A 21,628-nucleotide genomic window follows, 5' to 3' on the forward strand; every position below is an offset into this window, starting at 1 on the left:
CCGATTCGCCCCTGGGGAAGGATACTTGAATATACCAACAAAAGAAAAATTCCCAATGGAAAAAATGTTAAAACAATTCATTCATGGAGCGGAGTTCCGGATATCTGGGCCTACTACTATTGCCTCGACCATATTGTGTTTGTCTTTGTCTTCATTGCCTTTTGTTCCAGCACGAGGTAACGGAGACCGGCATCTGCATGAGCATTGTCTGTCTTGTCGAGATTCTCGGTCGAAAGATGAGAATTAGCAGATGGTCATGTGCTAGGACGGTGGATGTGACTGTTGATGATAGATACCTGGGTTGTTACCCTGCAGGGTTGTAGCTCTCTACACCTTGCCTGTATGCTAGAGCTAATTAACTGCACGTACATCTACACTGCACGCACTATACATCGACCATGTTAGAGTTGTAGATCAAGATGTAGACCCCGTAGTAATTAATTAAAACGCTGGTATATGAAAGACATGATATCAATTTATTAACAAATCAACCGTAGTGCCATGGCTTTAGTCGTCGAATGACAGTTCGTCCTACATATCAGCCAAACAATTATCTCCTCCATGATCCCAGACCTTCAAAGCACAAACCGAACATGACAGACACAGTAATTAAACGATAACTAGTAAATTCAATCCTGACTCAAGGCCTCCGCTTTCCGTTTAATCTCTGGCCCGAAATCGACGGGATTGCTGGGATCCCCTCCTGTCAACATCGCCAATTTCCCCGTTGTATCATTGATCAAGACATTTGCGAAATGGTTGCGGCCGATCACCTCGGTGACCTGATTCTTGGCCTCGTCATCGCCGGCGCTCAGTTTCTCAATGTCGATGGTTTTCAGCTGTCGGTGCGTATTGCGGATGAAATCGAAGAGGAAGAAGAGTGTTGGGTGGGTGTCGGGTGGTTGCATCAATGGGTGGCTTTCAAAGGACCTGTTTTGGAGTTGGGGTTAAACTTGTTAACTAGTGTGCTATTGACTAGGTGGGTGGTAGATGTTTAGTTATGTATTAGTGGGAGAATAGTGAGGATATTTGATAATGGTAATAATAGGAAAATGTTACTCTAGCAATTCGGCCATCTGCGCGTCCACCCGCGCAGCATTGAAGTCGAGAACCGCCGACATTTCTCTTCTTCTCTCCTTTCTAGCTAGAGATTTCCTCAAGTCTCTTTTGTACTGTGTTTTTGTTTAAGTCCGTGTTTAAGTCCGTGTTTATGTGAAGAATATGTTGAAGTATGATGAAATTTAGCCACCGAGGTAAATAAGATTTAGCAATATACTACTAGTAAATAACTAGTCGGAGTCAAGTGATAGTGCTGGATCCGGTGGCGATGAATATCACCAACTTATCACACTCGTTCCCCCAGTGCGACGTCACGAAATAGGGACTAGAAGCTAAAAGGTTATTAAGGAACGGTGCAGCAGAATTGAAAGGGGAAATGATGTACAACCACCTTTCTATGTGTTTCCTGCAGCATGTTCTAAAGCATTCGATTACCAATTACAAGCGCATAACGTCGAACTGATCGGATGTGGCCGCCATGCGGTGTGTTATTGGGCTGTTTGTTACTTGTACTGTTTTGCTTGGAAATCCGCATGTATTGTATTGTGTTTGTGTATTAGGGTTATCTTATCGGACTCACCTTCTCATCTCACACCACCAATTGATCGCTCCATCACTCAATTCAATTCCAGCGATAGCTGCTGCCGCATGCTATGCATAGACTGCTCAATTCTCAAACCCGCCAGCCATCCAATCGCCTCCAACAGGTCCTCTCCCACTGTACCACGCACTCTCCCTCACCACCCACGATGGCCCCGAGCACCACCTCGACAGAACGCCAACCCCTCAAAATACTCATGTTACACGGCTACACACAATCCGGCAGTCTCTTCCGCGCCAAAACCGGCGCATTAGCCAAAGCCCTCACCAAAGCCTTCCCCCTACACACCGTCTCCCTCTCCTACCCGACAGGTCCCTTACGCCTCACCCCCTCCGACGTCCCCGGCTACACGCCCTCCTGGAACGACCCCGTCGCCGAAGCCAACGAAATCGAAGCATACGGCTGGTGGCGCCGCTCAAACACCGCAAATCCACCGGAGTACGTCGGCATCAACAACGGGCTTGCCACGGTCGCGAAGACGCTCAGGGAAGAAGGGCCGTTTGATGGCGTAATTGGGTTTTCGCAGGGTGCCACGATGGCGTATATGGTTGCGAGTTTGTTGGAGGAGGAGAGGAAGGGTGCCTTTGATCATTTTGCAGCGCTTGGTAGTGCAAGTAATGGTAATAGTAGTTGTAATGGTGAGGACGGCGGTATTACTGGAATTCCATTCCCAGAAGAATTCGCCCCTGAGAATACTGGTAATCATCCACCTTTCAAATTCGCCATTCTGTATAGTGGGTTTCGAGCGCCGGGGTCCAGGTATCGTGGATTTTATGAGAATCCGCAGCTGAGGACGCCCGCGTTGCATGTTTTGGGGACGCTGGATGCAGTTGTCGATGAACAGCGGGGTCGAGAGTTGATGGCTGCGTGTGCAGGTGATCCAGAAAAGGATGGGAGGGTGGTGTTTCACCCCGGTGGCCATTTTGTGCCGAGTCAAAAGACTTATTTGGATGCAGCGGTGGTGTTTGTGAGAAGGTCACTAGAGGGTGGGAATAAAAAGGATGGAGAGGAGGAAAGGGTCGAGGATATGGATATGCCGTTTTGATGATGCACATTGAAGAGTCTGTTTTAGAATATTACACATGTAGATAGATTTATCGATTTTTAGCTCGCTGTGTATGTCTCTACTATACAGGTATACGATCAGGCCCTGACCTTGTCGCCCTTGGTCGGCTGGATTCGGGCCATCATCTCTTCCTTGGTGATCAGATGATCGATTCTCTCCAGCAGCCCCAAGAGACTCCTCATGTCACTGCTCCATTCATTCAATACGTCGTCGGCATCACGAGGTTTGGCAAAATTGACCTGACGCGCAGGACGGTCAATCTTGGCATAGATGGTCTTCGAAGTCACTAGATCGCTAATGTACTTCTCCGTCTCTTCCTCATTCAAGTCGAGCAGCTGCGTCAACCGGCCCATTTGGATGCGCGTGTAGTACTTGGCAATAACACGCACATTGTGCTCAATCACACGCTTGCGCAAGTCTTGCCATCTGAGGAATGCATCCGGTTCGGTCGAATTCTTCTCAGCGCTAAAAACATCAGTCCCTGTCAAGTGAGGTCCAAAAGTTTCTGCAATTTCGGGCCAGCGCATCAGCTCATGTACCGTGAAGAGTTTGAGAAGACGAGATTCCACGGGTACTTGTGTCAAACGTGAGTCTTGCTGGATACGGTGCAACAAGTCGGACTGTTCGTTGTCATAAGGTGCGAGTACCACGTAGTAGACAATTCGTGCGAGGACCTATACCATATTAATCTTAGTTCACTACTTCCATTCAGAATACTCACGGCGCGAAGCTGCTCCGGGTTCTCCTCGACGGACTCGGTATCGAGAACATCGCGATAGTGCTTGCAGGTGTCGAGATAGTTATGGTCATGCTTAGCCAGGGTGATCTGCTGTTCATAATATCGGAGCTTGAGATCGGTCACGTCCTCATCCTTCTCCGGCATAGGCTCGTCCGAAGCACGGGTCTTTAACCGTTCCTCATACTCCTTCTGCTCCTTCTCCAGCTGTTCTGGTGTCTTCTTAGGCTTGCGTGCAAAGTAACGTTTGCTGATTTTCCGGCTGAGAATGGCGGCTTGTGTCCAGTCACCTCGCTCAATACACAAAGCAACCTGTTCTAAAATGAACTCGGTCTTTTCTCTTCGTGCCATCGAACCAAATGTTTCGACCTGGAGTTCGCAAAGGATATCGGCTGCAGAATTCAAATCGCCTTGAGACTTTTTAATATTGGACAGAGCACGGGTGATGCGGGCTCGTTCAACTTCCACGAAGATCTGAAAAAGTAAGCGTCCGCACAATGTATATATTGCCTCGCGACACAAACCTTGCCCTCTGTGACTGTTCGCAGGGTCTCGATGACTGAAAGTTTCGTTTCCACGCTAGGGGTCTCATCTAGAAATCCCATGACGACCTGGACCATCTTGGTCGTGGCCTGCTTGAGTTGGCCATGCTTCTTGGACAGCAACAGGACCTGGTCATTCAATAGGCTCCAGTCGCCGGAGTCTTTGCTGATAGTGACGATGGTAACTAGAACACGCGAGGTGGTAGCAAGATCTGAAGCCTAGAGATTTCGATTCTTATAAGTATTGTTCGTGATGGTGAGTGCTGACGGTTCGTACCTGGCGAGCTTGCTTCTCTAACAAAGACAGCTTGTCGATGGCGGCTTGGACATTGCTCTATTCGAATTCTTCATTAGAAAAGATCTCCCTATGAAAATGAAAAAAATATTTGACAAACCTTGGCAAGCTCTTGCGCCTCGGGGATGATCTTATCTGCCTCTTTGCTGTAGTCCTTCTCCGGTTTGAGGAAGGCTTCGGACATGATGACGACTGCTGATCGGTCACCGTCCGACACAGTACGGGTGGGGAGGTTCGAGTCGTAAGATAAAAATGGGTTCTTAAAGTTCGACTCAAAGCAGCTAATGGGCTTGTGTCAGAGGTGCAGGTTGGGGCTTGGGAGATGTGGAAGTGATTGGTATGGGATCGAAGGAGCTCCAGCCAGCACGCTGAGCTCCAAGCTGCGCGGCCGCGGGCCGCTAACGGGGTCACGTGACGCTCTCGACTGTTTATAGTACTTATACTATATTGTATAGTTACACCACGGCCAATTGGATATTGTACTATTTGCTATTTTGTTTGAACTGTTTTGGATTTTCGAATAATATATATTTTTTCTTTTTTGAAACTGATATCTAGTAGGTAGAGGGCTTTTTAGACAGCACCCGCTTGCCTATTATCCGAAATAATTTATAACATACATACTATATAAAAGCACCATGCAGAAGGCTCTACCACGAAATCGAAGTCTATAACTTAGTGAATCATGAATAATAATAGCATGTCTGACTTGGGTATGTTGGTGAGGCTCTAGCAATTGCAGCTTAGGCTCTTCACTAGCGTTATCGGCCTTATCGCCTCAATCACGCCATCGCAGCCGCAGATTTTCACAGCTAACCCGTTTCGCTCAGTATATCGAATTTATCGATCAAGCTTCAAGAATCATTCCGAGCTTGTTGATCCATCAATCTTTATTCGCTTCTTATTTTCATTTCTGTCCGTGCGTACGAGCCCGCTTGATTAATATTATTTTCAAAAAGATTCCAAAACCCCGCGGTGGTTAGGCGATGATTACTTGATTGATTCGCTAATCTTCCAACGCTATACTCACATCTCCGCGGAAGTCTCTCCAAGCACCGATAGGACAGCCATCAAGCAATCAATTGAATATATAGTTTGTCGGGAAGACAGTCAAAATCATCCGTTTGAGACTGATATTAGACAACCAACTGTATCAATTATGAAACCTCCAACAGACAACGACCATGCGCCCTTGCTAGTTGCTCTCAATGCAGCTGCACAGGTGCATCTCATAATTGGCGCGACTTCCTTAGCAGCTGCGCGCTGTACGAAAAGTCTACAAGCAGGTGCCCGACCAATCATCCTGGCCCCAGAGGCTGCAGACATTCATTTCTCTTTAAGGGGGAATATCGAGCAGGGTTTGGCGCAATGGGTCAAGAAAGAATTTCAAGACCAAGATTTGACTACACTAGGCCGGGAAGAGGTCGACCACGTTGTGGACGCTGTATTTGTTACTTCAGGTGCTGAAACACCTCTTGGTAAGATAGTCTATTCACTTCCATCCGACCAGGGCTGAACTAGGTTTTACCAGTGGCACATATATCTAAACTCTGTAAGCGACTGAGGATACCGGTCAACGTGACTGATGCGCCTGACCTGTGCACTTTTACATTACTCTCAACGCATTCAGATGGACCATTGCACATTGGCATCACCACATCTGGTCGTGGGTGCAAACTCTCCTCGCGGCTAAGACGAGAAATTGCATCTTCGCTACCGGCTGATTTCGGACAAGCTGTTGATAGATTAGGAGCTTTGAGAAGACGGATATGGGAGGAAGATCAAGCAGCGGGCCGGTCCGTTGCGAAACTTGAAGTCGAAGATGAGGATTCGGTCGCGCAAAGTCACACATTCAACTCTCTCGTCACGGCCGAGGACGCAAACGCCGCAAAGACAAGACGAATGAGGTGGTTATCTCAAATATGCGAATACTGGCCCTTGCAGAGGCTTGCGTCGATAACAGACTCTGACGTGGATGCGATCTTGAACGCATATGCAGCAGATCATTCCAATGGGACTCCGCCGAATACCGATATTATCTCGAAGCGTAACCAAGGAAAGATAATTCTCGCAGGATCAGGCCCTGGACACCCAGACCTCCTAACGCGAGCTACACATAATGCGATTAGAAACGCAGATATCATTCTAGCCGACAAACTCGTCCCAGCGCCAGTTCTAGACCTTATTCCTCGACGGACAGAAGTCCACATTGCGCGGAAATTCCCTGGAAATGCAGATCAAGCTCAAGAAGAATTTTTACAGATGGGCTTGAAAGCGCTACGGGAAGGGAAACATGTTTTACGGTTAAAACAAGGAGATCCCTATCTCTACGGCCGTGGCGCAGAAGAATACGATTTTTTCAGGAACGAGGGTTACATCCCTGTTGTGCTTCCAGGTATAACGAGCGCTCTGAGCGCTCCACTATTTGCTGATATCCCAGCAACGCACCGTGGGGTTTCAGACCAGGTGCTTATCTGTACGGGAACTGGGAGAAAGGGGGCAGCTCCAGAACCTCCCACTTACGTCCCAACTCAGACAGTTGTCTTCCTGATGGCTCTTCATCGGCTTTCCTCGCTTGTTGAAACGTTGACTAACACAGCACCTTCAGAAGAAAAAGAACGCAGAGTTCTCTGGCCAGTCAATACACCCTGTACAGTCGTTGAACGAGCATCTTGTCCAGATCAGAGAATTATTCGCACTACATTAGAACATGTTTGTCGGGCAGTGGAACAGGAAGGGTCCCGGCCTCCAGGTTTATTGATTGTTGGCGCAAGTTGTCATGTTCTTCATTCCCCAGAAGGACAAAAGTGGGTTGTTGAAGAAGGGTTTCGGGGCTTGGATGAATTGAGAGGCGAGGCAGAGTTGCTTCTTAATGGTGATAACGATACGAAAGCGTGAAGTAGCCGGTTTAGTTTTGAGTTATGTATACAGAGATCGCATTGAATAGCGTAGGATAAACGTTACATGAGATACCATTGCTTTGCTTCCATACTTTGGTCACAGTAGACCTTTTGATGTAGTAGATATCTTGGTTGATAATCCATTTGTATTCATGGGTGTAACGTCTTCATTTTATTTTCTTATGCCATTTTGCTTCCCTCTATTTTATTCTTGATTTGACTATAATTAGAAACTCTGGAATGGGGGAAGGATGGTGTCTAATTCGAAATCTCGACGCATTACATTCAATTGATGACTGTAATTCAAGGTCTTGCTGCTTGGTTGGGGGTTAGGCGGATATATATATATATACCTTAAATGTTCTACAAGACTACATATACCATTGCTTTGTGATATATATGCAAGCCAACATTTGAACCATAAAATCTTGATACACAGTAAGAGTGATTACATCAGTAACCATACATAATGAGAGTTGAATAATAGATACTAAGGTCCTTTTACGATCTGGAGTGGCAAGAAATGGCTACTTCGGCCGTTGTTTTACAAGTGGTAACTCCACGGATGACTATGGTTTTGTTTTAAGGCCTTACTCTTCGTATCAATCTAAATTTGGTTGCTCATCCTCAGTATCCCTCCAACCCTTCCTGGTAAGTAGAATTCTGGACACCGAGATATGCCTTGTTTAAGTAGTTGAGCGGCTGAGCCCTAAAGTCGGGCGATCAAGTCAAACGCTGTGGACTTCTAGCAACCATAGTATCTCCCTTATAGTTAACAGGACAACACCCATAGAGGTACAATTAAATTACTCAAAACTGTTTTTAACTACCCAATCGATTTCGAACCGCTTTTCTTTTTTCTTTGAAAGAAAAGATGAAACATGATGTCAACTGGCAGGATGAATTAATACCGGCAGAAAGCTATCTAAGCACAAGGCGGTGAAGCTGCAATCTGGCATTACTAAGTCGACAGCCTCAATCTAGACAACCAACCAACAACAATCTACATCCCCCTCACAGTCTTGTCCAGAAGCCAGCATCATGTCTGCACCAAGAACTACGCAAACCCCGTATTTGTCCAACGGGCGGATGCTCGAAACGTGAGTGTTGCTGGATAGTCCAGATGGCATTCCCTTTCTCATTTGCGCTGGTTGGCCGGGATGGGTTATAAGCTCATCCTATTCCATCTCGCTATTGAAGCTATTGGGGTCATTGGATTAATGCTTTTTATTTTGATATTTACTGACGAGAATATTTGCTAGTCCTCCACTCACAGCCCGAGTTGTTCGTTGGGTCGACAGTCTGTATCTCTTCTTCGGTCTTTACTTTGTCTCTTTATTTGCGGTATGTCGCCTTTCCTGCTTCCTATCCATGGTATATCCAATAAGTATGAGGGGCTTTTGTTTGATATCGAATATCTGGCAGAAGCGCACCCGACTTGCCTTCCCTTGATCAAGCATCCTTCGGATTCTTTCTACGGATTTTTTTAACTAATGATTATGTCTCAATAGTTCGACTCCTACGGTGCCGCCGAAAGCTCACAGTTCAACATCGCCGCATCGCACAATGACCCCAATACCAGATCCCGTTGGGGAGGAAGCGGTGGCAGCGGAGGAGGAAAGCCTGGTGGTGGTGGCGGCGGCGGCGACAGCGGACCAGGCGGTGGAAAAAGGCTCGGACGAGTAGACGATATTCGAGGACCGGAGTGCAAGAGCTGTCAATAACCAATCTGCTGTCTTTGAATACCTATGCTGCAGCATATACAATAGTACACTCCAGCTGTCTTGGTTCCTGCTGTCCGTTTCAGGATCTGGAAGGACATGTTTCTTTATGACTCGATGCGTCGGATATGGATATGATTATGGATATGGATATTATACTCTCAATAAAGTCATTTACACAATTGTGCCTTCTCTAAACAACGTGACCGTGAAAGCAAGCCCATACAGCTGATTGCAAAAACGGTGGACGTCTTTACAGTCTTCGATTGTTTATCAAACCGTAATCTACTGTTAAATAACACGATGTCATTTGAAACTCCCATACAGTCTGGATGGAACCTTCCGTGCACATCACATCGAATGGCTCCGTAAACTCCAAGAAGCCCTTATCAGCCCCACGGCCGTAAACTATAACCAACCCAATCTGTTTAGATTCTACTTAATTAGTTTTCGTGGTTTGATCAAAGTGTTGGTGCTCCATCGCTATGAATTTTACTCAACGTATTAGTACCTTTAGATTCTCTATTTCATATCATCCTTCTTTGACCCTAAATCATCACCCATAGGCATACTGTACCACAACAGACGTCGGAGGAGCCACAGGTAACGCTATGGTCCAAGATTTTGAAAGCAAAGCGACAAGTGGCTTTTGAAAGGCATTGCAAAATACAATGAGATTCCAGTTCTGATCGGCTCTAATCTCTAGGAACGATTGCTATTCAAGAGAATCCTTTGTGGGCTCGGAAAATGATTGAGTACCTTTTACACATAGGATTATCAAATTGAAGGTTCAGCAAGCGTGAACGTACCAATGACAATGAAGTTTCCATAGCAGATTCTGCTGACTACATAGACATGAATAATAATATCGCCGGTAGTCGTCTTCTTTCCATATTTTTATAATGTTTCGACTTTTAAAATGTAAAACCAGCTGGTTGTCGACCATCTCCGAAGTGGTTGTCTGTCAACCCTGCGTTGGCGAAGAATAGTGTCATTCCTACAATCTGACTGTAGCGGTGCTATTCACGCACGAATTCAAACTCTCTGATTGGCGTACGTAGGTTCTACCCCGGGAGATAGGGATGAAAGTCTTCCATGAAATGTACTATATTCGACTGGATTCTTCTGCCCTGCCTTGTCTAGTCTTCCGAGCATGGAAATGAATTATGCTACATAGATAATTTAGATGTCATGGTTGTATTGTCTGTTACTGTTCAGACCAGTCCTCAAGGGCCTTCACAGCAAATGCTGTGCTGGCTCCTCTATTTCCAACCTCTCGTTTGGCACCTGGAATCAAATACATGCAGGAGGCCTCCCAGCCGCCGTCTTCCTGCTGCATATCGGCGAGTTTCTGGCGATCGGGATGATTGTCAATCCCAAGGTAATTGCACGCCAATACTCGCATGCCAAGGCAGTATGCATCGCCAGCCCCTCCGACCCTCTCGGCCACACGTTTTCTAAGAGGAGCTTCGACCCTCTCCTTGAGGGTGGGATCACTTGATACGCGAAGAAGACGCGTTAGAGAGTAGAGGAAACACTCTGCATTAGGGTAGTAGCGTGTCCCATTGATGTATGCCCTGTTAAGCAGGACACTGTAGATCCACTCCATTGTGTCAGGGAGCTCGTGGCCCCGCCCGTATCTGTGAAATAGAGTTAATACGTTGAGGGCTACGACCGCATCGACTCGTGGCCTTGATTTGTCGAAGTATGTCTTCAGGATGGTGTTAGCTCTTTTACTGGTGTAATGGCATAAAGGACTCTCAAGGGCGCACCTGCACGTTGCCATCTTTGTCGATGTAGTCGTGCATTTCGTCTAGGATGGAGTGGGCTATGACAGAGTCAGGGGGCAATGTTAGCAAGCCGAGGGACGTCGTGTCTAAGTCGTCGGGGTAGGCATCACTTGTGTATTTTGGCTCGCCTGAATCTGTATTAATGACTCTAGTATAAAGAGGCGGAGGATATACAGGGGGGCTGACCACTAAAGAAGTTCCAGAGTCGAGGTGGGGCTTTGAGGTTCACCAGGCTTCTGATTCATGCTGGTTAGCAAACTGTGGGTGCTGGTGTCATAGAGAGACTTGCGGGTCATTCAACACTTCTAAGATCACGAGTAAAGCGTAGTTTTCAGTGATGGTTTCGTTATGTTGGGTGGTTGTAGGAAAACTTCCACCCTGGCGTCGCAGGAAAGCAAGTCCTCGTTCTACGGGATCGCCGACGAAGTTGGTGACAGTTCGGTAGAGCTCTGAGATTTTATATGTTCCTCTCATTCCAACAGAGAGCGCCGCGAGCACGTTCTCAGGGCTGTCATCCACGAAGAAGGTCTGATGAGGTACTGCCCGCGTGGCTCGTAGAACATGGCGATAGAAGTGCAAACTGGGCTTTCGGACGCCTAGTGTTGACGAGGTGAAAACGCCGTCAAAGATGGACCAGAATTCATTGTCCCACCGGTTTCGGAGTGCGGCGTAATCTTCTTTGGATATATTAGATACCAGGAATATACGGGTCCCTATCCGTTTGATTTCTTTGAAGATGGAAGCAGCAGCCTGGTCCCAGTTGGTAGTTTCACGGAGATTCTGGATCATTGCCGCCAGGTCGCACGCCTGAAAGTGATAGTCCTCGGCTAATTGTGCAAAACATTCTTTCTCACTGAGCAGTCCAGTTTCATAGTTCATCCACACTGACGTGGACATGATTCTCCGCAAGGAGACGGTGGAGCCGCGAGTCGCCAGCTTGTGTTCCACTTGTGGGTGCGTGAAGACGGCCCTAAGATCAACCAATATGGTTGTTGATTTGGTAGTTACCCCATTGATGGGGATCATTATGGCTTCAGGTGATGCAGGAGTGTCCGGAGGGTAAAAACAGGCTAAAGGAAGGATCTTTGTGAACAAGTGATATTCAAGGTGGATGTAAAGGCCTGGATTATATGTGACGGAAAGATAGGCAATAAGGCTAACAGTGGGTAGAGGTTCCTGTACGAACATGATCAGTACATCTGCTTGTATGTGTTGAAACTCAGATCTTCCAAACTCTGATATAATATTTGAGAGATCTTTCTATCTAGGGATTGGTTAGTTTGGTGCTTGGCGCAGACCGGCTGTAGCGTGAATATTGGCACCAGACCCTGACCGCCCAGGAGTTATCCTAGTCGTCATCATCTACTCCAATGATAGTGTATATCCGTTTTCATTTTTGAGTCGTCTTAGCTGCAGTAGTTCGATGTTGATCACAGCCACCCTGTGAATACTTTTGATTGAAAGGAACAGGAAGGAAGACACCGTGATTTGCATGGAGGATAGAGTTTGACCCCACGCCGCAAAGTTACGCTTGTTCAGCAACCTTACAGATAGCTCTTCCGCTTCCTCATTGGATTCCCTACGGTGCATCTCCCGCCGACCATGACTCTCCACTGTTAATTTGTTGTCCAAGAGGCCAAGACCATCTATGCAGTAAGCTGACAAGTATAACACAGAATACGAATTACATCTCGTTGTGGTTTTCCATCTCCTAAGCCCTTGTTGCTAAGTCCCTCCCATTTCGATCGATGTAACTACAAGGCGCCATCCGCCAGCCCGCGTCATGACAACCAGTTCAGCCAGCCAGCCTTCATGATTGTCGCTCTTTCCTGTAGACAGCTACTAGGCTACTGGGTCTTTGCACGCAGGAAGCTCTCTCCGCTTCTCTGCTCGGTTAGCAAAAAAACCATTGCTGGACATGCCATGTCCATTTATTCAATGACCCCAACGATTCCAATGAACCCAATGACTCTTTTCCTACAGCAGTTACACAATATTCCTTCTAGTAAGTATTACCGAGCCGGCACAACAAGCCTCAAAAGCCTGACGGATGGATGGTAGGCTCTTTTGCTCACAGCATGGACAATGTTCTTTAATCGACACCTTCACCCTCTGAGTCGTTACCCGGGCCCAATTCTTTGGACCGTGTCGAGAATTCCTTAGGCGAGGGTAAGCTCCTCCATGACCGGTATGGGGGTGTCGTCCGTGTCACTCCAGATGAATTGAGCTACCGAAACCAACAAGCGTGGAAAGACATCCACGACCGCTCGCAGAACTTTCCAAAAGGCATGCGATTTTATCATGTATCCAAGAACCAAGCCCCAACTGTTCTGGTCGCTTCGGATGGTGTCCATAGCCGGCAAAAGCTGGCCATTCTCCGGAAATTTCCAGAACCGGCACAGAAGTTGCATGAGAGCCTTCTGCTCCCCTTTGTCGATACTCTTATTCAAAAGCTCCAACAGACGATCGAAAAGAATAATAGCGTCGTAGACGTAACGGAATGGTACAATTTCGTCATGTTCGATTACTGCTACTCTTTTGTCTGGCTGCACATTCGTGATCCTGAAGCCAAGCCTTATTCTTGCACGATTGAGGATCATTGGTTAATTCTGTTGGAATTTAACTTAAGCTCACGTTCAACATCACGACATTAGGCACGGATGATTTGGCTTTGGATTAAGATGGAACTGTACCTTTAACTCCAATGTCGTATACTGGATATCAATTTTCGGGATGATCGTCCAGCAAGTTGAAGGCCCACATTGCGTGCTGAACAATTTGCATTACGAGTACATGAGTCAAATGAACCGAGACATCAAACATACCGTACCAGGGCTTCGGATCAATTTATGAACATAGTTTAGTGTCCCTAACAATCGAAGTCTGTAAAAGCGTGCACCGTTTTTGCAATCGGCTCTACCACCACGTGATGCGGCGGCTCATACTACAGTGGAGAGAAAGATCGGCCGGCAAGATGTGGGGAGCAGCGACGAGAGGGGGCGCGGCGACAAGCTCCGCCGAATCAAATTTCTTGTATACCTTCAGATGAAGTCACCTGGTGGCACTTGCACGTCCTGACTGCTCACAGCTTCAAAACACTGCACACTTTGCTTTTTATAAGGCCGTCCCCATAGTGCGGGTCCAAGCCAAGCGCTCTTGGCTACCCGGACAATATAACCTGCCCGTAAACAAACACGCTTCCACATCGAAACTCACATCACACAAACAAAATGGCAACCAGACTCGAAACTCCCACCACAGACCCCGAGTGGGCTGCTCTCATCTCGACAGTCAAAGACGATCTACCCGAAGTACACACAGTCTACCACACGCCTCTCCCTGACGCCGTCGCTCGCAGCATCGACCACACCCAGCTCGCCGTCGACGCAACAGCCTCACAAATCGACACTCTCTGCAAGGAAGCCCAAGAACACAAATTCGCAACCGTCTGCGTCCGTTTACCCTTTGTCTCCCGCGCCGCTGAGAACTTGCAAGATTCCAAGAGTAAAGACGTTGGCATCGCCTGCGTGGTTGGCTTCCACGAGGGCACCTACCCTACCAACGAAAAGGTTCAGGAAGCCACCAAAGCCATCGCGGCGGGAGCATCAGAGCTTGATATGGTACTGAACTGGCCGCAGCTCAAACAAGGCAAGTACACAGCCGTGTACGCAGACATCCACGCTGTGCGCCGCGCCGCGCCGCGTCCCAGGACGAAATTGAAAGTCATTCTGGAGACCTCCCAGCTCACGCGGGATGAGATCATTACGGGATGTGTGATTAGTGATATGGCAGGTGCGGATTTCGTGAAGACGTCGACGGGGTTTAACGGTGCGGGGGCGAATATCGAAAATGTGAGATTGATGCGGGAGGTTGTGGATATGCTTGCCAATGGGTGCAAGGTGAAAGCCTCGGGAGGTATTCGCACGGCAGAGGATGCTGTTGAGATGATCAAGGCGGGCGCATCGAGGATTGGTGCGAGTGCTGGTGTTAAGATCGTGAATGAGCTGGCTGGTAATGCTGTGCGGCCGAATGCTTCGACGCCACTGGGTGGTACAATAGGGGGATATTGACCGGAAATAGTCTGTCTTTTACCCATCACATCAAAGGAATCTAGGAGGATGTATTCTTCTTGCACCGGCAGAATTCAATGGCTGATCCAATCTAGCGAGGAAAGGAAATTGATTATATAGGACGGGTGCGTTTGAGACTAGCTTGTTGCAAGACAGGCAGCACTAAATCATTTGTGCTAGTTGATTACGAATGCATGAGTTTTATGAGATTTGCACTGATATGATTTCAACAATGCCCGAAGCGCATTGAACCGTGGCGAGTGCTTTGACACTCAACTCATATGGCAAAAGTTTAATATAGTAATGGTTGAATGCCTATTTACTCTGTTTCCTCTTTGGCCTCCCAATACCTCTGCAAGCTATTAATCGCATTCAGCGCTCTGGGCTAGCGTTCGCTGGTATAGATTTATGAGTACCGCCTCATGATATCTCCTTTAATATCCGACAACTGGCATTAAGTGTTGGTAAGGCTTTGCTCGACCTGGCTATGCAGTTAGTAGCATGAAGTGACAATTGTCCTTAAAGAAGAGCGATGATGGTGGGATTGAACTCCATATGGACGATCCTTGGGTAGAAAATGTGGACGTCACAATCTCAACTCCTGTTCGCCCTCCTCTGGCTGAATATTTAGACCCATCTTTATTCATTTCTCCAGTAACGTTTCTAGCACACCATTCACTCGTCCTGTTCGTAATGTTACATCTTTTTTTTTTTTTTTTTGAAGACTTTATGCGTCAATATTCTGTAGTCATTTTTGACAAACTAACCGATTCCAGAAATAAACCCTTCCCTGCCGATGGCGAAGTTGGGAATGTCGCTTATATCTCACGACTCCGAAGATCCACTATTTTTGATGACAGGACAGTCGTGGAGGAGGCTGAAATAGTAATTCGTATGAATGTGGATAGCAAGAATGTGAGCGGGGCTAAGCAAATTACGTTAAAACGCGTACCTGCACCGAGAAAGGGATGGAACTGGGGCTCAAAAATGCCATGCCCACGTGTCAGAAAAAAGTAAAGACGGTGTTAGAGGTAGGGATGACCTCATTAATATGTACGTATATCGGTAAATCCAATAGTATAAGGATCGAATGGAGACTAGGAGAAGTATGGCCAAAGAATTTATTTTATTGTGATCAACGCTGTAATCGTCACTGCTGGGAACATTGGTAAATTAGCGGAAATTACTTTTTAGTGGCATGAATGTGCATACACTAACATTACTACATACGTATCGCACATTTGCCCCTCTCAAATTAAATGTGCGACGAAGCTCTAGTGAGTACTCTATTGAATCTTCCATTCCTTCTCTTGCATGGAATCTGACGGGGGTAAATGCGGGAGAATGGCAGGGAAGTTAGCAGCGACACGTTGTCAATTCTGTGGCTGGCAGATTAGGACGTTTTGCGTGAGCTGCATTCCGGGTCTTGCCGCACATTCCAACTCGCTGTCAGGCTGGGATAGCATTTTATTTTGAGAAACTTGGAAGAAGAAGGAGAAGGATTGATAGTATGAGCTGTATGAGCTGGATTATTCCAAAATTGTGTCGCTGAAATTATGTGTCGATAAGAATATCCCTAAATGAGATTACGCCGCTGTGCAGAGCAAGGCTTGGTTGTATAAATACAAAAACCAAACAGTTGTCAATTCAGTTGGTATGAATTTAATCAGAATCACTGACGTCTTCGTCTCGTGTTCGCGCATTTCTGAGCGTGGCGTCCCCTTTTATACCCCCCTTCTCGGCCTCGAACCATTCCTGTCGTCGTTGGAAATCCCGATCTTCATTATTCGCACGGCTGGCTGCTTTGTCGCTGTTGAGACGTGCTCGATCCTGCTGGAATTGGCTTGTGTAGTCTTGTAGTCCCCGCAAATCAGTCCTCAATTTGATCACTTCTTCTGTTTGTGCCTGTCGTGCATCTTCGCTGACTGAAAGCTGTCTTTTTAAACTAGCGATTTCTTCCTCTAAGGTGGCGATTTGTGTAGAATCAATGGTGTTGGCGGTGTATTTATTCGTTGAGCTTATTTGTGTAGTGCTTGTACCGTTCACTGTCTGTCCTTGGCCGAACGCTGCCAGTTCTGCGAGACCTTCTTCAATCAAAGATGCTGGGAAAGATGCGTGGGTCAATGCTTCAGAAAATAGGGTCGAACTATTTTGAGGGTTAGGAGTCAGCTGGACACTAAGTGTATAGTTTGACGGAACAGCCCCATTGCCTTGGGACGCATCCGACATGCCTTTGCTATATTGAGGCTTGATGATGTTTGGGATTGTGTAGTTTTGATTTTGAGAGGCACTTGAAGGAAACCCCACTGGCAGAAGTGTATGTAGATTTGTTACTGGACTTAAATAATCAGCGACTGTTGAAGAGTACTTCCCGCGGGTTACGTCCCACGAAAGCACAGAGCCATTCGGGTGTCCCGAATATAGTGTCATGCCATCATATGACAAGGCTAGTGTTGTCGCAGCACCTTTGTCTGTAGACGGGACTAGCCATTGGTCTTGAGAATTAATTTGTGAGGGAGTATTCTGCAGTCGTACATCATATAGAGGGTGCTGCGCTGATGGGGTCTCGTAAAAGTCGACACGCTGGACATTTCCAGCTTCGTATCCAACATAGAACGCTCGATCTGCAGGATCGACTGCAATGGAAATCGCCGTGAAAGGAAGCAAATATGTCCTTAAAACATTTCCAGTGTTGTATTCCCACACAACGGCCGTATTGTCTCGTGCCGCAGATATAGCAATGTTACTGCGGCTGCAAGCATGCCCGACAGCCAGGGCCGTGATAGCTGTTCGGTGGTTTGAAAATGATCGAATCGGCGAGTTGGGGGCTTTTTGGTCTCGAGCTGCCGCTGCTGCTCTAGAGAAAGACAGCAATTGCGGTATGGACCATACGTGAACACTGGCATCAGATGATCCGGATATGATGAATTGAGATGTTGGGTCAACTACTAAAGAAGTGACAGGTTGAAGATGAGAAGGTGTTGTCGAGACTTGTCGTCCCGTACATGTCTTTGAAGTGTTAGTTGAGAGGAAAGCAATTAAATGTAACCGAAGCCGACTTACCTCCCACAGAATCAATCGACCACCCTCCGTGCCCAAAACTAGGATCTCGCCATTTTGCCCGCCAGCCACAGCTACACTCCGAATTCGCTCTGGAAAGGGTATGGTGGCTTCCTGATTTCCCCTGAGCCTACTGTAGACATGAATGACAGCCTTATCGGTCTGTGCGGCAAAGACATGCGTTGGTGTGACAGCTAGTCCGTTGGGAGGGGTAGAGCTCTTCTTGAACGTTGCTCGCAGCGCGGAAGTGGGCTGCAGCTCCTGGATGCAAATTCCCACGTCTTTTAGCGTCGACGAAGTCTGCGTCTTTGCTGATCCCAGCACGGAAGCAACTAAGCTCTCCGTCAGCATGTCTGCGTTTGCAAAGGGAGGCGAATGACGTGATGCAGATAGTTTCGTCCCAATGCGCCTCGAAACTTTTTTAATTTTGCGGTAGACAAAAATTACTGATAGAGCCGGCTTATCGATAACGGGCCTGTTTGCACTGTTTGCACGGCGGGAGGTGCCTAAAAGTGATACGTCGCACAGGGAAATCTGACATTTCCTACGCGACAACTCACCAGATCCAACGCAACTTTAACCATCCCGACGGCGCCAACCTTAGCCTGGGACTAAGCTCGAGGGCTAGGACATTTTATCCGATCACAAGATTCGGTGTGTTGTGGGTGTTCGCCGCCAAAAGGTGAGATGCGATGGATCATGGACTATCCCCACAAAACATCGTTGATTCAACGATCTTATCGCAGCCTCGCTCCCCCTGATTTGCGGACTTGTTAAGCTTGATCCTGGCCAGTTCAATGTACGAGACTGTTAAGGAGTTGATCAATTGACTGATTATTTTGTCCTGGACACAACCCGCTCTCACCGTCATGTAGATGTGACGTATATACTCCTACAGCGAACACCTAAGCATCAACTTCTTTGACCACCTTTGATGACATATTGTTGTGGCAAAGAACAACCTCACTGGAAGGGGTATGAGAAAGAAATTGGTCGCTAGTAATTACCCCCAGACTCGGTATGTGTCTACGAGACAGAAATCGCCAGGTCTCGGGGTTGCCACAGAGAAATATGACGGTGAAAGCCGTGCCGCGATGCAAGGGATGGCCCTAGTGATTTCGTGCCCCTCCCTGTCTGCTGCGCCTGACACAATTCTCCCCAAAACACATCCCTAGTTCGTCGTTGCGTGCAGCGGATGGGCCTTTTATCATCAGGACCTGGAGACCTGGCCACTGTTGCTCTCGAAGCCTGACGGGGAAACACCCCGCCTGTCTTGCCCTGTAGCCAATGGGTAAACCGCGAGCTTTATTTGTCCTCCCTAAGTATGCAAGGATATTAGGATCCAGCTCACATATGCAGCCTCTGCTCGTTGTATTGTATTCAGAGCATGGCACTGCACCTGGCATCATCTTTCCGATCGGGACTATTTTCCAGACGGAGCGGACAATAATAATAATCATACCATGGAAGGGGGAGGCGTTTGTGTAATCTATATTGTCTAATATAAGGGCCCTGACCACCCTTCGTCTCCCCTTCCTGAACTTACTAGGTGGCATTCCTGGTCGCATTACACTCTGTGTCGCTCCTTTCTTCCTTTGTTACAGAGCTTGGTGCAACATGCCCGGCGTCGAGGTCCAATTGCCATCCATTGGTGATTCGTTACTGGCTCACCATCCTAGTACCGTCAATGACATTCACCAGCCATGTTTCGAGAATACTAATTATCACTCAACACTCTCTACAGCTTCTGTCCTCTCCCACACCTCACGACCCAGACGATCGCACGGGTCCTTGTCATTCCTTTCTTCCTCCGGTTGCCGGTCGGACTTCCTGGATCTTCCACTCCCATCTTCTCGACGAGCAATGGATCGAGCCACTGTAAATATCTCGCCGTTTCGATCTGTTCGTCAGATGAAGGAGCCTTTTCAACTGAAACTTCCAAGCTCTCCTTCATTCGACCCTGGTCATTTCCAGCCTGTCTCAAACAGAGACTCAAAAGAAAACAAGCCCCAAACACGAACTCTCCAATCACCTATCGGTCTACGTCCTCTTCGAAGTTGTCGATCCGATCAAAACCTAGTTGCCGGGGCGCTCCAAACATTTGGACTTCTACCCAGTCCTAGTCTGTCAGATTCTCGGATTATGGCGAAGGTTGAACGGACCGAGCCTGTCATACAGGACGAGCCCTCAGTTACGAAATGCACCTGCTCATTAAATAATGAGCGGTGCGGGGTTTGCATTATTGAAACGTATGGATCAGAAAGAAAGCCTCCTACAGACCCCGAAGACGCACCTAATGCCGCCGACACGGAAAAAATAGCTCGAGTACACGAAGAACTCTTCCCTCCTCCAGGATTTATTGACCCAAAGTCTACTCCACATTTAGGCTCTACAGTGGTGAAACCGTCGCCAAGTTCCTCCACTAGCAGCAACAAGAAGCGCACGAGAACAGCTACTGTCTCCAGTGCAACGAGTTGGGTACCTGGGGATTTATCGTACTGCGAGTCTTGGTTGCAAAGAGTACCCTTAGAGACTCCAGAACGCAATGATGAAAAGGCTCGAGAAGCCAATAGGCGAAAGTTCCAGATAATACAACAAATCGATGAGCCTTTATCTAGTGGAAACAGAAGCCAAAGTCGAAGGCCAGTTGATCTGAGTATTGATACAAATGCAGCAAACAATTTAGTAGTAAGTGAATTCTCTCTGTATATTTGTCTTGTCTAATCATTGAACCATCATAGAGGCTTGCTGTAGCCAGTAAAACAAAGCCAAAACTCGTTGATATCTCTCGACCTTCATCATCAGGCACAACATTTTCGGTGCCAATCCATCCTCCTCCGTCGTGGAGGCGACCATCGACCCCAGAGCAACGCAGCATTAATGAAATATCGGCATTTAGTCCAGACACACCGCAGGATATTCCCGATAGTGGTTATGTCACTCAGCAATTCAATCGTTCATCTGAGGAGAGCCATGAATACCATGATGATGACTATGTCGACGGCTCAATGGACACCCGTGTAACTTCGGACCCACCTGGAAATTTATCTTTTGCTATTGACGTGTTCTCGGGGAAAATCCAGTCTAAGAATGGATACGTCTCGTGCTACAAGAGGCAATATGCTCCCACTTATGCACGGAAAGAGGGACCACGTACTCCTCCAGCCGTATCGCCCAGGACCATCGAACAAGAAAGCCTGGAAAAATGGTGGGATTACGAATGGACACTTGATCAACTCGAGTCTTCTATCAAGGAATTTCCGAAGCAGTCTCTTCGTCTCACGTCACCCGTCATTATTCTGATAAGAACAAATCAAGAAAAAGCATTGCTACGGCCATTCAGGAAGGTTTTCCCCGGCGCGCCAGACAATTTAATCGATTACCTATGCGCCGCCTTGATTGCGAAGAATTATCTAGTCTCCATGGCTTCAACACATCACAGACTAAACAGCTCCATGACTCCACCACTATCACAAGTGCCGAATAACCTCTCAAAACTCGACAGTGTACCGGAAAAGGCACGGGCTACATTGGGCATTGCACTGCCCACTTCATCAAAGTTTCAAGTCACCGATCGACTCATAGGCACACGAAGTGTCGAACTTCAAAAGGGTCTCGACCGCATTGTGGATAAATTACTGTACTCAATCTGTGGTCGACAGGACGAGACCTTGAAAGCATCTGTAACAGTGCTGGCACAAGTGCTCGAAGCCAAAGCATGACCTCCATGCACTCCTTCTTTCAAAACTTCTCATACACTAATGTTTTATGTCTATTATATTTCCTCC

General features: G+C 47.3%; 9 protein-coding genes across 9 annotated transcripts; 5 read left to right on the top strand and 4 right to left on the bottom strand.

Moving 5' to 3' along the window:
* Positions 1-416: 416 nt before the first annotated feature.
* BGW36DRAFT_369939 (uncharacterized protein) lies at positions 417-1,408 on the bottom strand. The gene is made up of 2 exons (XM_046215187.1): positions 1,060-1,408; positions 417-930 (listed from the first exon to the last, which is right to left on the bottom strand). The coding sequence occupies exons 1-2, from the start codon at positions 1,119-1,121 to the stop codon at positions 630-632; spliced, it is 363 nt and encodes a 120-aa protein (XP_046076771.1). The 5' UTR covers positions 1,122-1,408; the 3' UTR covers positions 417-629.
* Positions 1,409-1,808: 400 nt separating this feature from the next.
* BGW36DRAFT_288218 (dihydrofolate reductase) lies at positions 1,809-2,705 on the top strand (the record flags this gene model as incomplete). Its single annotated transcript, XM_046210559.1, has 1 exon — positions 1,809-2,705. One exon carries the CDS (start codon positions 1,809-1,811, stop codon positions 2,703-2,705), a length of 897 nt encoding a protein of 298 aa, XP_046076772.1.
* A 98-nt stretch (positions 2,706-2,803) lies between these two features.
* BGW36DRAFT_394005 (putative proteasome regulatory particle subunit) lies at positions 2,804-4,483 on the bottom strand (the record flags this gene model as incomplete). Its single annotated transcript, XM_046217871.1, has 5 exons — positions 2,804-3,400; positions 3,448-3,936; positions 3,987-4,223; positions 4,282-4,338; positions 4,400-4,483. The coding sequence occupies 5 exons, from the start codon at positions 4,481-4,483 to the stop codon at positions 2,804-2,806; spliced, it is 1,464 nt and encodes a 487-aa protein (XP_046076773.1).
* Positions 4,484-5,458: 975 nt separating this feature from the next.
* On the top strand, positions 5,459-7,197 carry BGW36DRAFT_423303 (putative siroheme synthase; the record flags this gene model as incomplete). Its single annotated transcript, XM_046219819.1, has 2 exons — positions 5,459-5,777; positions 5,831-7,197. 2 exons carry the CDS (start codon positions 5,459-5,461, stop codon positions 7,195-7,197), a joined length of 1,686 nt encoding a protein of 561 aa, XP_046076774.1.
* A 929-nt stretch (positions 7,198-8,126) lies between these two features.
* BGW36DRAFT_369944 (uncharacterized protein) lies at positions 8,127-9,102 on the top strand. The gene is made up of 3 exons (XM_046215188.1): positions 8,127-8,299; positions 8,462-8,543; positions 8,711-9,102. Exons 1-3 carry the CDS (start codon positions 8,241-8,243, stop codon positions 8,921-8,923), a joined length of 354 nt encoding a protein of 117 aa, XP_046076775.1. The 5' UTR covers positions 8,127-8,240; the 3' UTR covers positions 8,924-9,102.
* Positions 9,103-10,127: 1,025 nt separating this feature from the next.
* On the bottom strand, positions 10,128-11,736 carry BGW36DRAFT_355163 (HAD-like domain-containing protein; the record flags this gene model as incomplete). The annotated part of the gene is made up of 3 exons (XM_046213612.1): positions 10,128-10,631; positions 10,693-10,926; positions 10,996-11,736. 3 exons carry the CDS (start codon positions 11,734-11,736, stop codon positions 10,128-10,130), a joined length of 1,479 nt encoding a protein of 492 aa, XP_046076776.1.
* A 2,204-nt stretch (positions 11,737-13,940) lies between these two features.
* BGW36DRAFT_394008 (putative deoxyribose-phosphate aldolase) lies at positions 13,941-14,780 on the top strand (the record flags this gene model as incomplete). Its single annotated transcript, XM_046217872.1, has 1 exon — positions 13,941-14,780. The coding sequence occupies one exon, from the start codon at positions 13,941-13,943 to the stop codon at positions 14,778-14,780; it is 840 nt and encodes a 279-aa protein (XP_046076777.1).
* Positions 14,781-16,442: 1,662 nt separating this feature from the next.
* On the bottom strand, positions 16,443-18,191 carry BGW36DRAFT_394009 (putative ribosomal assembly complex component Ipi3; the record flags this gene model as incomplete). The annotated part of the gene is made up of 2 exons (XM_046217873.1): positions 16,443-17,789; positions 17,844-18,191. The coding sequence occupies 2 exons, from the start codon at positions 18,189-18,191 to the stop codon at positions 16,443-16,445; spliced, it is 1,695 nt and encodes a 564-aa protein (XP_046076778.1).
* Positions 18,192-19,457: 1,266 nt separating this feature from the next.
* Positions 19,458-21,562, top strand: BGW36DRAFT_289052 (uncharacterized protein; the record flags this gene model as incomplete). Its single annotated transcript, XM_046210629.1, has 2 exons — positions 19,458-20,528; positions 20,582-21,562. The coding sequence occupies 2 exons, from the start codon at positions 19,458-19,460 to the stop codon at positions 21,560-21,562; spliced, it is 2,052 nt and encodes a 683-aa protein (XP_046076779.1).
* Positions 21,563-21,628: the final 66 nt, after the last annotated feature.

This window comes from Talaromyces proteolyticus (genome assembly GCF_021365285.1).
Source record: "Talaromyces proteolyticus strain PMI_201 chromosome Unknown BGW36scaffold_2, whole genome shotgun sequence".
Lineage (NCBI taxonomy): Eukaryota > Fungi > Ascomycota > Eurotiomycetes > Eurotiales > Trichocomaceae > Talaromyces > Talaromyces proteolyticus.

What these genes read in the sequence shown, in the direction of transcription:
- BGW36DRAFT_369939 (XM_046215187.1), bottom strand. Translation starts at nt 1,121, where the DNA reads ATGTCGGCGGTTCTCGACTTCAATGCTGCGCGGGTGGACGCGCAGATG. An exon ending in CAGATGGCCGAATTGCTAGA is followed by an intron (nt 931 to 1,059) that starts GTAACATTTTCC and finishes ACTCCAAAACAG; the next exon opens with GTCCTTTGAAAGCCACCCAT.
- BGW36DRAFT_369944 (XM_046215188.1), top strand. Translation starts at nt 8,241, where the DNA reads ATGTCTGCACCAAGAACTACGCAAACCCCGTATTTGTCCAACGGGCGG. An exon ending in AACGGGCGGATGCTCGAAAC is followed by an intron (nt 8,300 to 8,461) that starts GTGAGTGTTGCT and finishes AATATTTGCTAG; the next exon opens with TCCTCCACTCACAGCCCGAG. An exon ending in ACTTTGTCTCTTTATTTGCG is followed by an intron (nt 8,544 to 8,710) that starts GTATGTCGCCTT and finishes ATGTCTCAATAG; the next exon opens with TTCGACTCCTACGGTGCCGC.